Source organism: Sciurus carolinensis, chromosome 13 (genome assembly GCF_902686445.1).
Source record: "Sciurus carolinensis chromosome 13, mSciCar1.2, whole genome shotgun sequence".
Classification (NCBI taxonomy): domain Eukaryota; kingdom Metazoa; phylum Chordata; class Mammalia; order Rodentia; family Sciuridae; genus Sciurus; species Sciurus carolinensis.
Window position 1 is genome coordinate 25440332 of NC_062225.1, and position 17128 is coordinate 25457459.

Here is a 17128-nt window from a genome sequence, read left to right on the forward strand (position 1 = left end):
ATGAGAGGAGTCCCCTTATAGCACTCTGGTTCTGTAAACATGCTTCTTACTTGAACACTGTTACACACAATCATGTATCATGTTTTGAAACCTTGTGTACAACTATGGATTGTTTCAGACTAGAAAATTTATGACACTAGATAGCCTAGAAATGTGTGCAAAACTGGTAGGGGTACTCAGAATCTGGAGTGCTCACCTCCTCTGGGCCCACAGCGTAGTATAAAGTTTGGTGTCTCCCACTCTTCCAGTGCCCTTTGCAACTTCTTGCCTGATTCCCACAACACTTTCAATTCCCACTTTGCATGTCTCTCAAGAACTCATATTGTACCACACTGGGCCTCAAACATGGCTTCCATATGTCCCTAAAACACAGGATCAAGAGGACAGGCTTATTTTCCTCACTGGCAGAGGCTCAGCTGCATGGCAGGAACTTAATGTTAATAACTTATTCAGCAGATGCCTATGCTCTTACCATGGACACTGGGATACTTCACATAAATTGTTACCATGGTCTCAATGTGTTACACTCCATTCTCAAAATCGTTCTGTTGTAGGAAAACAGGTATAAATTGGGGTTCTTATGGGAGAACTGATTAACACTGAATCTAGACCTTTGGGAAGGAATTTGTCAAACAGGGATAGTTTAGATTGGTTTTTAGAACTGTTTTACACTCCAACTCCTCTGTGTACTGGTCTGAGGGAGAATTATGACCTCCTGCCATGAGAATGGATTTGGGGTCAATTCAGGAAACTTTATGGAAAATAGGTCTGAGTGAGGAGTGAAGGGATAATGGGTTACCAATGTTGAAACCGTTTACCACTTCCCTGCCATTGTGCTGCTGCCATTTTTCTACCCCCAACTCACCACTTTACAACCTGGATCATTAGCCTGCAAATGTCCTTGTCAGGCATTGGTCTAATCTCTATTATTCGAGGAACTTCCACTACTTAAGATCAGCTCCCCGGACACTCTCTCTGTGTCTCTGCCTCTGTCCCTGTCTCTGTCTCTGTCTCTCTCTCTCTGAACCTTGGGGGCGGACATTCTGCTCTTTCATTTAAAAAAATCTGTTGTGTGAGTTCCTGTGTCTGGAGTGGTTTCTGGGTGCCTTCAAGGAGCCTCTTCAGATCTGGAACAGTGATAATCAATATAATAATTGAAAAATATGACCTATCTTATTTCCTTTCATAAGGAATTCTACCTCACAGTGTGTATTACATCCCTCTTTTATGTGGACCCATTCAAATGCCTCACAGAACACGTATTATGTTAAATGTGAGAACTGTGTGCTGCAACCATGTGTCTTGCAAACTATAAGGCAAAGTTCAGGACAAACTGTTAGGATTCTCAAAAGGCCAATAACCACCTTCTTCCTGTAAAATTAGAAGAACTGAAGCCAGAAATGAGGACAGGTGGTTAGTGTAGAAATAGAGAATCAGGTCAAATCAAGGAAAAGGAATCCATGAAAGCCTTCTGCATCTGGAAGTTGGAGACTGTCCCTGGATGAATGGAATGTCAAAGATCTCTGGAGCCCACTGATTACCAAATTTACCTGCCCTTATGGAGGACTACAGGCAGAGAGTTGCTAATTAATACCCCTGGATCACTTTGGCCCTCCCTCTGCCCATCTGCTTCACACTCTTCGCATCTCACCTGCAAAAATGGGCTGAGTCATGCAGGCAGAAAGGAAAGAGATAAGGGGGAAAGGAACAGGAGAATAAAACCTATAAAACGGACAAGATTTGCTTAACCCATGGATTCCTCCTTTGGGTCCCCTTCTTCCACCCAGGAGAAGTCTGTTTCACTTGTCCTTAACAAAGCTTCTTACTTTCTACTCTACACTTGCCTCACCGTGCTTCTCTGGTGTTATACTTCAACACCCGAGAAAGCAGGACTCACCAAGGTAAAAGGCAGTATCAGAACTATGACAGAAACCCCTTCAGTAGCATCATGCAGGAACTACTGTGGCACCTGAAACAATGTGTTAAATGAATTATCTGGTGGCTGACAGCAGGTACTGCTGCTGTGGCTGCCATCATCACCTCCACCTCCACTGCAGTGGTGGCATTGCAACAGCAAGTCCAAACTACTCATTACCTTCCAAAAATCCATAAAATTTTTACTGAGATGTGGCAAGCTCAAGTACACATTGACTAGGAAATTTTGAGGGAAATTCAACAACAAAAAGATTCAATTATGTCAGGAGCAACAAAAGAATCATTGCTTTGAACTCCATAGCCTTGGACTCCTAGACCGCCCTTTTGGGTTCCTCTCAATACAGCAGTGCTGAAAGACATGTCCAGGTGCAGGTGACCACTGTTATTGGGGCAGAGTTCATCCCTGGTGTGGAATTTATGGGTCAATAGCTTTGAATTCAGATGCCTGCTGCCCTGGGGTGAAAGAGATACCAGGGCAGCTAAATAATCTTGAGGCACCAGCTACCTGGAGAAGGGAGATTTACTGCACAAGTGATGAATCCCAGTCAGGCCAATGTCTCCACAGCCTCTTTCATTTTGTTTACCTTGAACATTCCTTCCTCACATCAAATTCCTTTGGATGTTTCACTATAAATAAAGCATTCGAGACCTTTTTCCTTTTGGTAGGTTCAGACCCATCAGGCCTTTTCCACCTGTAAAGCACTTGCTTTAAAAAACATTTTTCATGTCTTTTATATGATTTCTTAATACTACTTTTCAGATTTTTATTTCCAGCTGCCCACACCTGCATGAGATACTTATTCCCTCCCCGTGCAGGCTGTGACTGAGAAATTATATGCCTAGGAGAACAAGTACAAGATTTACAAGTTGCTCAAAGACTTCAGTGTCACTATGACATTACCGATTTTTTATTACTAGAGTTCCATATAATGACACTGAGATTCAATGGCAAAATATACATAATCACCTGATGTGACTTGATCCTTTTCATAATACTTGTATGGATGTGTTAAAATTACAGTCTCAGGTTCCAGCCATGGTAATCCAAAAACTCCTACTTTGGATAATGAAGAAACTTGGGGCAGTTTAGCTGAAGGGATTTCTTGCTCTAACCCTTTTAAATACTTTTCTACACTTGTAAGCAGGCTACTAGCTATAACTATACTGTTAATTTTGTTCTGCACAGACTGTCAAGCTATGTGGAAATGATTGAACCATCAAGAAAATATGGTTCCTAAGTTAATTGTGCTTACAATGCTCCAAAGGACCTGAACACATGAGATCATGGAAGTTGCACCCTGAATTGGAATGGGACATGATGACTTTGATTAAGGAGAATAGGGTCCCCAACTACGTTACCTGCTAAAATTGTTTTCCTAGTACTAGCAAATCAGTTAACCCTCACCTTTCTTATAATAAACTTTCTTCTACCTATTCTTAATTTTGTACACAATAATTTCTTAATGAGAGGACCTGCCCAGCACAAGCCACCTGCAGAACACAGTCTGACTCTTTCAAACTATAAAAGGGGGATTTTGCCTGAACCCGAAGTCTCTTCCCACATATACCACTCTTAAGCCTCAACCACAAGTGTCCTCATGCCCTCTTCTAGAACTCTAAAAGGAGTGGTCCCCATACTTCACCCCTTCTCATCAGGATATATTCAGACCTGATATCATCACCCCAATCCTTTATCCCTTTCAGAGTCTGGACTGAAGGGTATGGAAATGACAACCACCAAAACAGTGGCCTGGGAAAAGGGAAAGAGGAAGAAAGAAAAAAAAATTGATAACATCAATCCTTTGCCAATACATCCTTTCCCAGTGACAAGAAAATTAGGGGGAAGGAAGCGAACATCACCCAGTGAGAAGAATCCCTGGAAATGGGCAAGCATCAATCACTTCCCATTATATCCTTTCTCAGGGACAGTACAGTACACCCTCCTTTCTTGCCCTGTAAAAACACTGCCCAGGAAAAACGAATTTCTAGTATTTGCAAACTTTTTCCTGATGTCTTCAATGGCTAAGTCACCTCCCATGTGGTAACCCATAGAAACCTAGACCCCTCCTGTAATCGATGGCCATTTTCTCAGCAGAAAGTATGCCTGTTCAATGCCTGACTCCACCACTGCAAAGACTTTGCTGAATTCATGAGGTCTGCACAAGCCTCCCTCATTTTGTGCTTACAACCTTAACCTGTAGGAACGATGGGTTCCCTTGATTTCTATGAGAACATAGGGATTGATGTGGCTTATGGATACTTAACATATGCTCTTAATCTCATATTAATTCCAGAAGTAAGCTTTCTGAAGTATGACACTGAACTGAAAAGAAAAAAACCAAAACTTGAAAATTTCACATCAACCAAACTGTATGTTAGGCTGTCAAACTATCCATAATTTTTCTCAGGTAAACATTATCTCATACACAACTACCAAGAAAACATATTTCATAAGAACTGGAAGAGATGGGGAAAAATAGACCTATCAAAGCAATATTTTAATATGAGCTTTATATATGAGCTATTTATCCTGTATATGAGGTTGTCTTCCTGTGGGCTCTTGACATATTGAATCACATACTATCTACATGCTGTCTCTAGAGACATCCCCAGATAGATCAATCCAGCCATTCTTAAAAGCTAAACACTGGGCTGGGGTTATAGCTTAGTGGTATAGTGCTCACCTAGTATGGGTGAGGCACTGACATCAATTCTCAGATTCAATATAAATAAAGAAATTAAATAAAGGTCCACTGACAAGTAATAAAGTGTTTAAAAAAAGACAAAGCTTACCACCAAGGAAAATCATTGAATGCATACATTTACTCCCCCAATCTCTTCAGGTCTCATACATATATCATCACTCCTGACTTACTTTATCACAGTTACAAGAGAACTTAGTGAAACAAGCACTCTCCAGGGGATCAAAACAAAAGCAATCTAGATCAAGGTGGCTTGAATTCAGACACACTTGTTCCTTGGGTGCACAGTATAACTTATCACAATGGTTTTTCCACATGCCTTTCTTTAATTTTCTCCAGAAATTTATCAGGTCAAGTTTAGGCATGATGATTCAAAATAAACAGTCATCAATAGGAAAACATGCAACATATCCTACAAGGTTGGATTCCTTTAAAATATGACAAAAAATGAGCTGAAAATCCAAAGCCTTTGGGAGCCATTCACAGTCTAAAAATACCCTGAGTGATGGAAATGAGATGTGACATAAATAAGTAAACTATATTTAAGACCAGTATCTTCACTGAATAGAATTCATGGCAGATTCTGGACATTCTACCTACCTACATTAAAAATGCATATATATTGAGCCAGGCACAGTGCACACACCTGTAATCCCAGCAACTGAAGAGGCTGAGGCAGGAGGACTGCAAGTTCAAGAACAGTCACAACAACTCTGCAGGCCCTAACCAGCATGGTGAGACTCTGTCTCAAAATAAAACCTACAAATAAAAAAGCGTTAGCAATGCGACTCAGTGGTAAATTATCCCCAGCTTAAATTCCTAGGAATCCCTCACAAAAAAATGGAATTACCTGTTTTATTAACACATAATGAGATCAAAATGCGTTGCCTTGTTTCTGACAAAAGAAATTGAAAATCCATGTTACCCTCTTGTTTCTTTACACTCACTTTCCCTATATTCTACTAATGTTCTCTTCTAACTATTCTCCTGAACTTCCACCCAAGCATGGCTGACAAAGAATGTGAGAGGCCCAGGATTCTATAGTGGCTGTTTGCAAGGGGGAGGAAGATTCAGTAACTGCCACACTGGATTCACTTACATAAGAAGAGAAAAAGAATCCTCAGTGCCACTCACATATGAAAGAGCCCAAAGGCAGGATGTCTATGTGACCCAAGGAGCTATCCAAGGCAAATGATGGTGAAAGAAGTACAACCCAAGTCCAGAACAGGGACATTTTACATTGAGCCTCTCTTCTACCTCTCCACTGTTTGAGTCTAATGTTCAGAGTGCATTTTTGAAAGAATCAAGTCACAGAAAACCTGTGCTTTTGTCAGTCAAAAGATAGTAATATTCATGAGTATAAGAATGCAAACTCAAGGCTTGTCCATGAAACAATGTCTACAATGAAGAGGGGTGGGAGGAGGAGAGCAGAAGAGAGTTACAAGTCCAACTTGTCCCAGCACACCTCAGCCCAAGGAAAGTAGGACTGAAGAAAACCTAAAGAAAAACTTGGACCTCCTCATTCCCTACAGGGTGCACTCAAGGAACTTCACACTACTCTTAGGTTATGAAAAAACTCTTTAGGGCTGAGGTTGTGGCTCAGTGGTAGAGTGATCACCTGGCACGTGTGAGGCACTGGGTTTGATCCTCACACATAAAAATGAATGAATAAAATAAAGGTATTGTATGCACATTCAAAAAGAAAAGAGAGATTGGTTTTAGTCCTTTTGTTTCATCCTTGGAAGGAGCAATAACTTCAGATCAACTTCTATGGCTACAGAACAACTAGAATGCTCAAAACAGATGTCTCTTTCTTCCATGCCCAGGGATATTAACTATATACGTACTATGTAATTACGTGCACACTATTACCTATGAATATGTGAAATATATAACATATAAATAATTTTGAATGAACATTAATAAGAAACACTGAGATGAACTCCCTAATATAAACACCTGGAAAGGTGGCCCTATCTTGTCCCTCTGGCAGGATTTCACCTCCCCAGAGCTCGGCCATTTAGGTTCAATTCTAAGTCTCCTGTCACTTTCTCCACCCAATCAACTCTCTTGTCAGTGTCTTCACCCAATCCCACCTTCTGGTTGGGAATCTGACCTCCCTATTGGCTACCTCATACCTTTAAACTGCCTTTTTGATGACATCATTCTCCCACCAAACCTACTGCCACCTGATAGAATCTTAGGGATTCCATGGAGTTGTAAACAAATTTGGATCATCGCAAGTGACCAGTGACCAGTAACCAGTCATCAGTGACCAGTGGTCAGTGACCAGTGGACTCCATACTGGGAAACATGCATTCTCTAGCCTCAGTCACCCAGACATCCTTTGGGGTGGTCTCCTCATCCTTTGTATCTGCAATTGATGTCACCTCTTCTCTGACAATGTCAGGTAAAGAAAGAAACTTTTTAAAGTTTTTCATTAGACATTTTGCTGCCTCAATGTACTATTGGAGTCCAATTAGCTTAGAGTAATAGGGAAAAGAATGGAAGAAGAAATCTGGAGACCTAATTTGAGTTTTCACGTTGACATGTACTAGGTATGGGAGGGATGATCATTTACTCTCTCACAAAATCTTTTTCCTCATCTGAACCAGGAGGATAACACAGTGACTTTACACTGGTCCCTTTCTTTTCTAATATTGAGTCTTAAGGGGCATATTTATAGAGAAAGAAATTTGATTTGGGGAGTGCCTTCATTTCAACAGAAAAAAAGATAGTGAGATGGAGAAGAAAACTCACACTGTGTACCGAGAGTATCATCTGGAACAGTGTCCCTCCACCAATATTTCCACTTCAGCATTTCATATTTAGTGATATTCAAAATGGGACATTCACATATTTTGGAATTTTCTGTTTGAACTATGTGAAAGAGAACTAGGGAGAGGGAAGGGGGAGAACAGGGCTGTAAGGAGGCAGATATTCCAGGGGAAGTAAGTTTGGGACTGTTGAAGCACAGGGGCAACAGGAACTTGGTGGGGGAGAAAATATCAAAATAAGGGAAAAGAAAATGTGAGAATAAAAGAGATGAAGAGCATGGAGATGTTCTCAGTTAAATAGTAGTTAGTTGGAATGGAATATACAAAAAAAAAAAGTGATTTAAATCGATGCAGAGAACATAGAGTGAAATCTTCCCAGCACTTGGACATATGAGGGTGGTCGAGAGAATGTCCTAATTAACTGACTAGCAGGGAAACTTAGGGTAGAATTAGGGTATCACTGGGGAAAGCGGTTTCTCAGAAAAGTCATATTTGGTTCTTTGGAGTTTTTCCTATAGCCTCTTTGAACACAGATGACCTAGACAGTTTGAACATGAACATTTTAAAAGTATGTTTTAGTAATGATTCTTTCTCTAAACATGCTAATGAAAGGGGAGAGAGACAGGCCTGGGGAAACAGCAGTTTTCCATGTCCTATTTTACTCTGTTTTTTAAACTACATGAATTTTTAAAAAATGATGTGCCCTAACCTGCATCAGAAGGACGCATTCCTGTGGTGATAGGTAGTTTTCAAACAGAAGCTGTTTTCCATCTTTACAATAATTTTTTTTCTTCATGAGAATATATACAAATACTCATTAACATGTTTTAAACCTAAGAACCAAAAGAAAGACCTATGTAAGAATAAAATTCAAGTTCCATATCTAATCCCATATTTATCTAAAATAACTTTTGATTTTTCTACAGTTCAAAAAATTGTTTTTGAGTGGGGGTATAGCTCAGTGGTAGAGTGAATGCTTAGCATGTGGGAAGCCCTGAGTTTGATTTCCTGTTCTAGTAAACATCATAGAAATTTGTTTTACTTGTATGATTATATTCTGCTGGTGATGTTGCTTTCAGACTTTAGGGACAACCTTTTCCTGTTAAAGATAATTATAAACTAGATTGTGATGATAAATATAACTTTAATGATGACATAGTATTCTTCTGCTTTTTTATAACAAATGTTTATCAGAAAATGTTTTATATTAATTGAAATATCTACATAGTAGGATTAATATCTTTCCATGTTGTGGGTAATATTTAGAAGAAGATGAACAACCACAGAGATGAAATTATTTTACATTTCTTGTTTCATACTCTACTTTGTAGAAAATTTCCTTCCCTCTCTCCTTCCTTCCTTCCTCCTTTCCTAACTTCCTTCCATCCTTCCTTTTTCCTTCCCAGTGCTGGGGACTGAACACAAGGTCTCATACATGCTAGGCAAGCAAGCTATCACAAGCTATATCCCCAGCACATCTTGTTTTCTCTCTGAGACAGGATCTTGCTAAATTGCCCAGAATGACTTTGAATTTCTGGACTCCAGCAATTCCAATGCCTCAGCATCCAGAGTGCTGGGACCACAGGTCCAACCCACCATGCCTAGACTCATAGTGCTATTTTGCTTCAGTTTGTGCATATGGCAGGGAAGAAGAGGGTTGGTTTATGTTTCATTTGTTTTGTAGTACCAGGGATTGAACCTAGGGGCACATAACCATTGAGCTACATCCTGAACCCTTTTTAAATTTTATTTTGATGATTCTCGCTAAATTGCCAAGGCTGTCCTCTAACTTGTGATCATCCTGTCCCTGCCTATTGAGAATCTGAGATTGCAGGTGTGTGCCACTGCAACTGGATTAAAAACATTTTTCTTCAAATATTTATATACAAACATTGTGGCTACCTAAACATTTACATTTACATCAATTAGTTGCTTATTACACAATTTTTGTTAATATAGTTTCTCTGTCTATAGGTACTGGTTAGAAATTCATTCAAAATCACCTTCAATTTTGCACAGTGTTTTGATTAACAGTATTCACTGAAATAAAGGACAAACATTCATTTTCATTATATTCTATGTATGATAATGGAACTTCATTGGTTAGTAAATTTACTATGCTTTGATGTTTGCTAACTATCCAAGTTTTCATTAGTATCTAGGTATTCTTTGTAGTTCTGTGCTGTTTTTCACTTTTGCCTTTCTATCTTTCCAGAATTTACTACATCTTAGCCTATATAAATCTAATGTAATATGTTGCTTTTTTCATGGATGAATTATGACTGTTTTTATTATTGTAAACGCCTTACTTGTGTAACCTGAAGCTCAAAAAGTTCAAATAAATTTTTCTAACAAGAAGCATTTCCTGAAAATTTTACTCTCAAGTGGTAATGTTGATGATGGATGAAAATCAGGCTTGAATATCAAAAACAGTGGCCCTGTAAATTACCATCTGGATGGTACAAGTGAACTCCAGAAATGGCATGCAACCTGCACAAACAAAATCAGATGCTGAAGAAAACAGTGGTGATATCAGTACTGTTTTCTCTGAATAGAGAAAAACAAAAATATGTTTCTCCTCATTTCTGGTATTTGTCTATAGTACAGAGTCCTGGCAAGGGAGTAAGTTTCCACAACCTGGTGTTGATAATGAACAAGTCAATAATACTTTCCTGACCCTTGGTTTACTCACTTGCAAACTGATAATGTTAGACATTCTCTAACTTCTAAATGCCTCTGTTGAAAGGCATATTCATGGGCCAAAATTAGTGGAGGCTCAAGGGAAAGGTAGGTCAGGGAGAAGGAAGTGTGTAGGGAACAATGTGTGGTTCAGACCACTTGGGTCTTCGGTACCCAATTGGAGAGAAACAGCAGTTCATCAGAACAGTACCACACTACTCCAACTTTGCAGCCATGTAAATGGTCTGATTTGGGGAATCTCAATATTTATTGGTATTAGAGGCTTCCTGACTGCCACAACAATAAGATAATGCCGTTTCTCAAGTATCTTAAAAATCTGTGAGTCTCATCAATTTTTTTCATCACCCTTTTGCTTCCTACAGAAAATTTCCAGAATTCCTCTATATTTGGAACTACAAATTCTCTGCGTCTCTCTCTTCCTGTGGTGAGCAATGCAGCTTCCCTAACAGGAAGTACATGTAACTTCTCCAGAGTCTCTGCTTCTGCTGTCAGTTCGGCATGGCTATTGCCTTCAAACTCGGGCACCTCCTTCCAGCCACTCATGGGCAGTGCCTACCTTTACCAACATTCTAGCACAGCCATGTTGTCTGGGGTTACTAGCCAGCACCAGATCCCCCTGGCACCTGCCTCCTATCCAAGTATTTTTGAGTGGGATAATATGGGAGGTGCTGAAAAGAAGTCATCTGCACTGGGGGACTATACTCTGACTGTCACTGAACAGGACACAGCAGCTCCTTCCATGTCTATGACAGCCCAATATGATACACCTTCAGATGCCAATGTCATATTCCCTGAGTATCCATCACTGTCGGCCAGGCTTGTCCAGGTGGCACCATCTCAGATTCCAAATCAGGCACATACCCTGTCACTTCCCTACCAAGCAGAGAGCCAGGTCTACTACTATGATCAAAACACACTGGGACCTCTGCTCTCTGGAGATCTTGGCCCCTACCTGCAATCCTATGACTCTGTGTCATACGCAAGAAATAGGGTCGCTGCCCCTCAACCAGAAATGGTGATGGTGCTGAAGGAGGTTCCGTCTACAAATATCCTACCATTGGTCTCTAACCCTGGCACCTACTACTGTGTGTCTACTCAGCCTATGACAGAAACAAATTTTCAAGGTGAGTACAAACAAGAGCATGGGGAAAGAAAAAGATCAGAAATCAAAAGGAGAGTCAAATAGGCAGCCGGGAGCTGTGGGTCTACAGATATATAGAATTTAAGTCCTGAGACTGTAACCCCTATTCTTAATCAGCAGTTTGCATTTTCAGACTCTGCAAGAAGAAGATGCAGGACCCTCTAATGTTCATTCACAATGCATTTAAAAGACCTTCATGAGCACACTGGAGGCGATTAATTTTCAGTGCCTTGGTAGACCAGTCCCCCTCCACCAACACATTATGAGTCTATTTCCCTAATTTGGCTGGGTTTTCTAAGGAAGATACTTCAAAACTGACCATGGTTTGACAGTTTAATTTTCCTTCCTTAATTTCAGGATTTAAACATTCTATTCAGAGATCCTGTGCAAAGAAGGTTTCTCAAAACCTGTCCTTTAACAAATATGTTATGAGGAAGAGCTCCACCCTCTCCTAGCACATGGTGTTCAGTGTTCATATATTCTTGGGAGAGTGGAGAGTATTCAGAGGTTGCAACATGAGAATGACAGGTTTCAGAAAACATTTTTTGTGGGTATCACACATAGGAGGTAAGTGTGCTACCAATCAGCCATGCTGCCATGATAATGTTGCCAGTGCAAATCTAGGATATCTACTGATCACCTGTAACTGAGGGGGTCAGCACCCACTCCTAACAGAGACCTGTCCATGGTCCTTAGGAAGAGCTACTAGAAAGGACTTCTCCACAGTTGGTAGGTTCCCTGATTATTGTGTTTCTGTGTAGGGGGAGCATCCTACTTACCATCCTCCTTGATTCCTTTGCAGTGATGGAAACTACCCGAGGGATGGAGGCTTCTGTGGGATTGCCACCGCCAAGTCAAACATTTTGTCTGCCACAACCTCCAGAATTCCCCAACTCCTGCAGTAGCAGAAGTATGCAAAATCTCCAAATACTTGAGAGTAACCCACCAACTGAACCTGGGGACATTTCAGTAATAACTCCAGACCAGAGCTCTACTAATTTCGTGGCATTGCCTCCAACTCAAAGTCAGGAAGAAACAGACAGTTTGGATGAGGTTAAAGCCATGCTTTCAAACCCTCTGGATGCCTATCTGTTTGCAGTAGAAAACCAGGATTCTCTACTACTCCCTTTAGAAATCTCTGATAGCCACGAGCTCCTGGCCTCCACTGGTCCTCTGGACCAAGAGGAGATGCCCCATTCTGAACATATCAATCTGGGAAAGAGTACCCTGAGTCTTGAGGACCAAGGCACACTTGAAAATGGGATCGAATGTAGCAGTGATTTTGCAGACCTCACTGCACTGGTGGGGGACATTCACCTTCCCGAAATTTTCAATTTCTTCAAAGACCTTGACCAACCTGGAAGTCCTCAAATCATAAAAGCCAATGACACCAGAGACATCATGGTGAATCAGGAGCAGGTAAACTCAAGTGACATAAAGGACCATGCTGATCAAGTTAGGAAGAACAAACATAAAGCCTCAGAGTCTCCTGATGGAACTCCTAAGGCCAAATTGCCGCCAAAGCCCCCAGAGTGCACATTAGAGGGAAAAGTTGCTTGCAGGGATGCAGACAGTCAAAGGGCTCTTGGGAACAGAGCCCAGCATTCTAACAGGAAAACACAAAAGGCTGCAACCAGCAGTAACAGCAAAGCTAAGGGTCATGGGCAGGAAAAGCCCAAAAGGAGCACAGAAAACAGGTTCAAGAAAGCAGAAGACAGTAAGCAGGCAGGCAACAAGGTCAAGACAGAAGAGAAGCCAATGGTTCCTAAGGCAAAGCGCAAGAGAAATCAACCTGACCTTAGCCAAGAGAACTTTAAAAAGCCTCGAAGTTATCTAGGCATGCACATGCTGGAGTCCGTGCAGGTTTTTCATGCACTGGGGAAGAAGAATGATAAGAATCCTGGGCTCTCTTCCTCCCGGGCCCTGGGAAACTCAAGCAGTAACAAAGATCCCCGTCCTTGCCCAGCTAGGAAACCCTGGCTGCAGGTTAAAGGTCCTGAGAAAACTCAAGTGAGAGCCCAGAAACCAGATATCAGTGCTGACAAAGAGTGTCCATCTCCATCCCAGCATGAGCTTCCCCCTCCTGGGAAGGTTAAATTGGTGCCTTTGCCTTTTCTGTCCCCAGAGAAACCTCAACCTCGACCTGTGTATCGCAGGCCACAGTCTCTGGTCTCACGTAGACCCACTGTGGCTTACCCTGCCCAGCCTGCTTCTACCAGCTCAGCTCAACCCAGGGCAGTCAACCAATCCCGACCAGCTCCTGCCAACACATCTTTCATGCGTCCTGCCAAGCCAGCTCAGCCGGCTGTATCCCATTCAATCCATTCAGGCTTCACCACGTCTACCCAGCCTAGTGTCCCTCAGTCTGCTGCCTCTAGGCCTGCAGCCTACACAACATCATCTTGCACTTCTGTCCAGCGGGGCCCTGTTTCCACCCTTGTGAACAAGCTCCAGTCCCAACCGCCCAAGCCTCAAAACCGATATCTGCTCCAAGACTTTGCCTTACAACCAATTCCATGGAGGAAACCCAATGTTCCTGGGCCAGTAATGTCAACTCCCATCACGGAAGAGCAGAGGCCAGAGCGGGAAGCCATGAAGAAGAAGGCTCAACAAGAGCGTGAGAATGCTGCCAAATATCCTTTGGGGAGAGTGCAGTTTTTCATTGAGAGGGAAAGAGAGATGGAAATTGCTAACTACTATGGCTATACGATATAAGAGCTGCTAAGACTGATGGTGCCACGTGGCTGCCAGTTAGTTTCCACATGTATATAGATTGATATAAATTTAATGATTCTCATATGTTTTTAAATTTTAATAAAATTAGATGAAGAAATTTAAGAGGTCTTTTGGTACCACTTGGGTACCAATTAGTGTTCCACATATAATACAGAGATAGATAGATACAAATTATTCATTCTGATATAATCTCAAAATACAATAAAATTGAATAAAGCAATGCATTAGAAAATATTAATAGATAAGTAATGAGATTTTTTGGTACTATTTGAATACCAAATAGTTTCCCACATTTATATATATGTCTATAGGTACAAGTTCATAGGCTGATATATTTTTAAATCTTAATAAAATTGAATAAAGAAATGTAATAGTATTGTTTAATAGATAAGCAACAAAGAGGTTCTGGTACCACTGGAGCATCACATACTTTTCCACATAGAGACAGATATATGTACGTTACGGTTAGGGTTAGGGTTAGGATTATTCATTCTGATATACATTTCAAAGTTATTAAAATTGAATAAAGAATTAACAGATCAATAGTAAAGAGAACTTTGAGTTTTGAATTGCTGTGAACTGTGGTTTTCTTGGAAGAGGTGGGGATTAAAGCCTGCATGAGAAGAAAAGACCTGAACGTGGGACAGGATAACAGGGGAAAAGAATAGGAATTGAGGAAAGAGGAAGGAATATGACCTAGCACTAGGAAAGCAAATGGATTTATACCAAGATTCAGGAAATGAAGTCACAAAGTTTGAGGCTGGGGTTAAAAGCATAAAATCTGAAACAAGTGGAAAATGACGGAAGATGGGTTCACGTTGACCAGGAGAAATGCAAAAATCAAACAAAAACCCTCATGGAGAATGATCTAGGTATTATGACCTATCAGAAAGACATTTTAGTAAATTAGATTCAGGGCACGAGTCTAGCATGTTTGGGTCACCTAAGATCATGACTGGGGTGGTAAATACAAAACATGGGGTTATCTACCAGGGTTGTGGCAAGGGTTCATAGTTATCCTTAGTGCACCTGACAATGTGGTACCTAGGCAAGTGAACTGCAGCAGTATGAGGCCCACCCTGAACACGGCCTGGAATAAATCATCATTTACTAACACCCGTGCACCAGGGCAGCAGAGATGCACTACTTCAATTAACCTTCAAACACACAAGGCCAGTATCGCTGTGCCACTTTACTAAAGATCTACTGCTGTATGATCACAAATTTTGCACAAAAAGAAGGCGTCAATCTGAGGCCGATGGCCTCAAGTCCTCCATGATTACAAGTGCGGTCTGGCAGCCAGCCTGGCTTTCAGAGCACAGCATCCAGACATTACCGGCAGCCGAGATCACACTTCAAAACAAGGATAAATAACTAAATTGAGGGACCTGTCAGTCCTTGTTCACTGATTCCTGCACGTGCCATCACCAGAGACCACTGCCATCAACCGACGCTCACGAGAAACAACAGTTCTTGGCGTCCATCTCCACCCTATGCGAGCAGACAGTGCGCGTGCGCAGGGAATAGCTGGCCAACAGCTGCAGGACCCAGAAGCCCAAAGCTGTGCAGGCTCTTCCGGAGGCCGGAGGCCGGAGGCCAGAGTCCTCGTGCACAGCTGCCCTGGGAGAGGGTGACCGACAGTGGGTGAGAATTGGAAAGGAATGGATCTTAGCGCAGGCAGCAGATTTTAACTATGCAAAGATTATTAATGTATATTTGAGAAATTTTTGCTGTAGATATAAATCACATAACATAGAATTCATTATTGAAAAGTGTGCATTTCAGTGGCATTTAGTAATCTCTTGAGGTTGTGCAACCATCGCCACCATCTAATTCATAACATATTCATAATCCACAAAAGAAACCCTTCTATGTGTGAGAGGTCACTCCCATTCCTTCCTCGCCCTGCCCCCACGCAACCATTAATCTTTGGTTTTGTCTTTTCTGGACATTTCATATGAAAGGAATCATACAATATATGGCCTTTTATGGCTTCTTTGAATTAGAAGACTGTTCTCAAGGATTATCCGTGTTGTAAAGTGTTGAGTCCTTCATCCGTTTTTCAGATTGCCTATGATTATATTCCACTGATATCCCACATTTTTTATATGAATACATCTCCAGTTTAACTTCAAACCATGTACAACCACAGGGAAGGGATGTTGTACTCCATGTACATAATATGTCAAAATACATTCTATAATCATGTATACCAAAAAGAACATAAAATTATTTATTTTTAAAAATTCGAAATACAAAAAATTACAGCATGTGCTTATAAGCTAATTTATAAATGTGTAAATGAAATATAAAATGATAAAATCCCTCACCTGAAGTGTATCAAATAACCCTAAAATTTCTTACGTCATTTAACTGTTTGCAATTCTCAACCTTGAGATTGCAAGTTTTTACAAAAAATTTTTCAATAATTAGAAAATAATTTATATAACTCATAGCTAACTTGTTGGAAACAAAGAAACAAAATTTGACTAAAATTAAACTTATTCCTAGTTTATACAATTAATCATCACTTTTAACAAACCCACATATTAAAGATCTCTCTGAAGATGCATAAGAAACTATTTTGCAAACTTGTCACTTTTCCTGCTGACACGAGAGACCAGTGTTTGAAGTAGCTATAGGTGATGCTCCAAACCACAGATTAATCTCAATGTTATCATTTTTTTCTTTTTTTTCATGGTAATTTTTATTCATTTATTTTTTGAATTTTTTAATATTTTTATTTTTTTTCAAGTATATTTACTCTTTATTGCATTCCTCCATTTGCATTAAATAATATAATATTCACCAATTTCTATACAGTTTTGGGCAGAACACAAAGATATCTTTATTGAAAAAGAGACATAAGTTAATATAAATTGTGCTGTTTCTCAAGAAGAGGTCAGATGGCAAACAGATTGGGGATCCAGGACACAAGCCACCAGGGATCACAGAATTTCACAATATAATCTACTGTTGCAAAAGCCACAAAATGAGCCAGTGAGGAAGACCAGTGGTAAGAAATTCACCTCAAAAGGACTCAAGATGTTCTTCTTCCCTCTGAAAGTTTAGTAGGGTAAAGGAATGGATCAGTATGGGTGTTTAAGGGCTGAGGGAGAGGGTAAGGACAGGCCTTA

The 17128-nt window shown here is 40.6% G+C and overlaps 1 protein-coding gene across 1 annotated transcript; it reads left to right on the forward strand.

Moving 5' to 3' along the window:
• Positions 1 to 6950: 6950 nt before the first annotated feature.
• Positions 6951 to 13970, forward strand: LOC124962965 (uncharacterized protein C2orf78-like). The gene is made up of 3 exons (XM_047522244.1): positions 6951 to 7047; positions 10477 to 11238; positions 12058 to 13970. The coding sequence occupies exons 1-3, from the start codon at positions 6951 to 6953 to the stop codon at positions 13968 to 13970; spliced, it is 2772 nt and encodes a 923-aa protein (XP_047378200.1).
• Positions 13971 to 17128: the final 3158 nt, after the last annotated feature.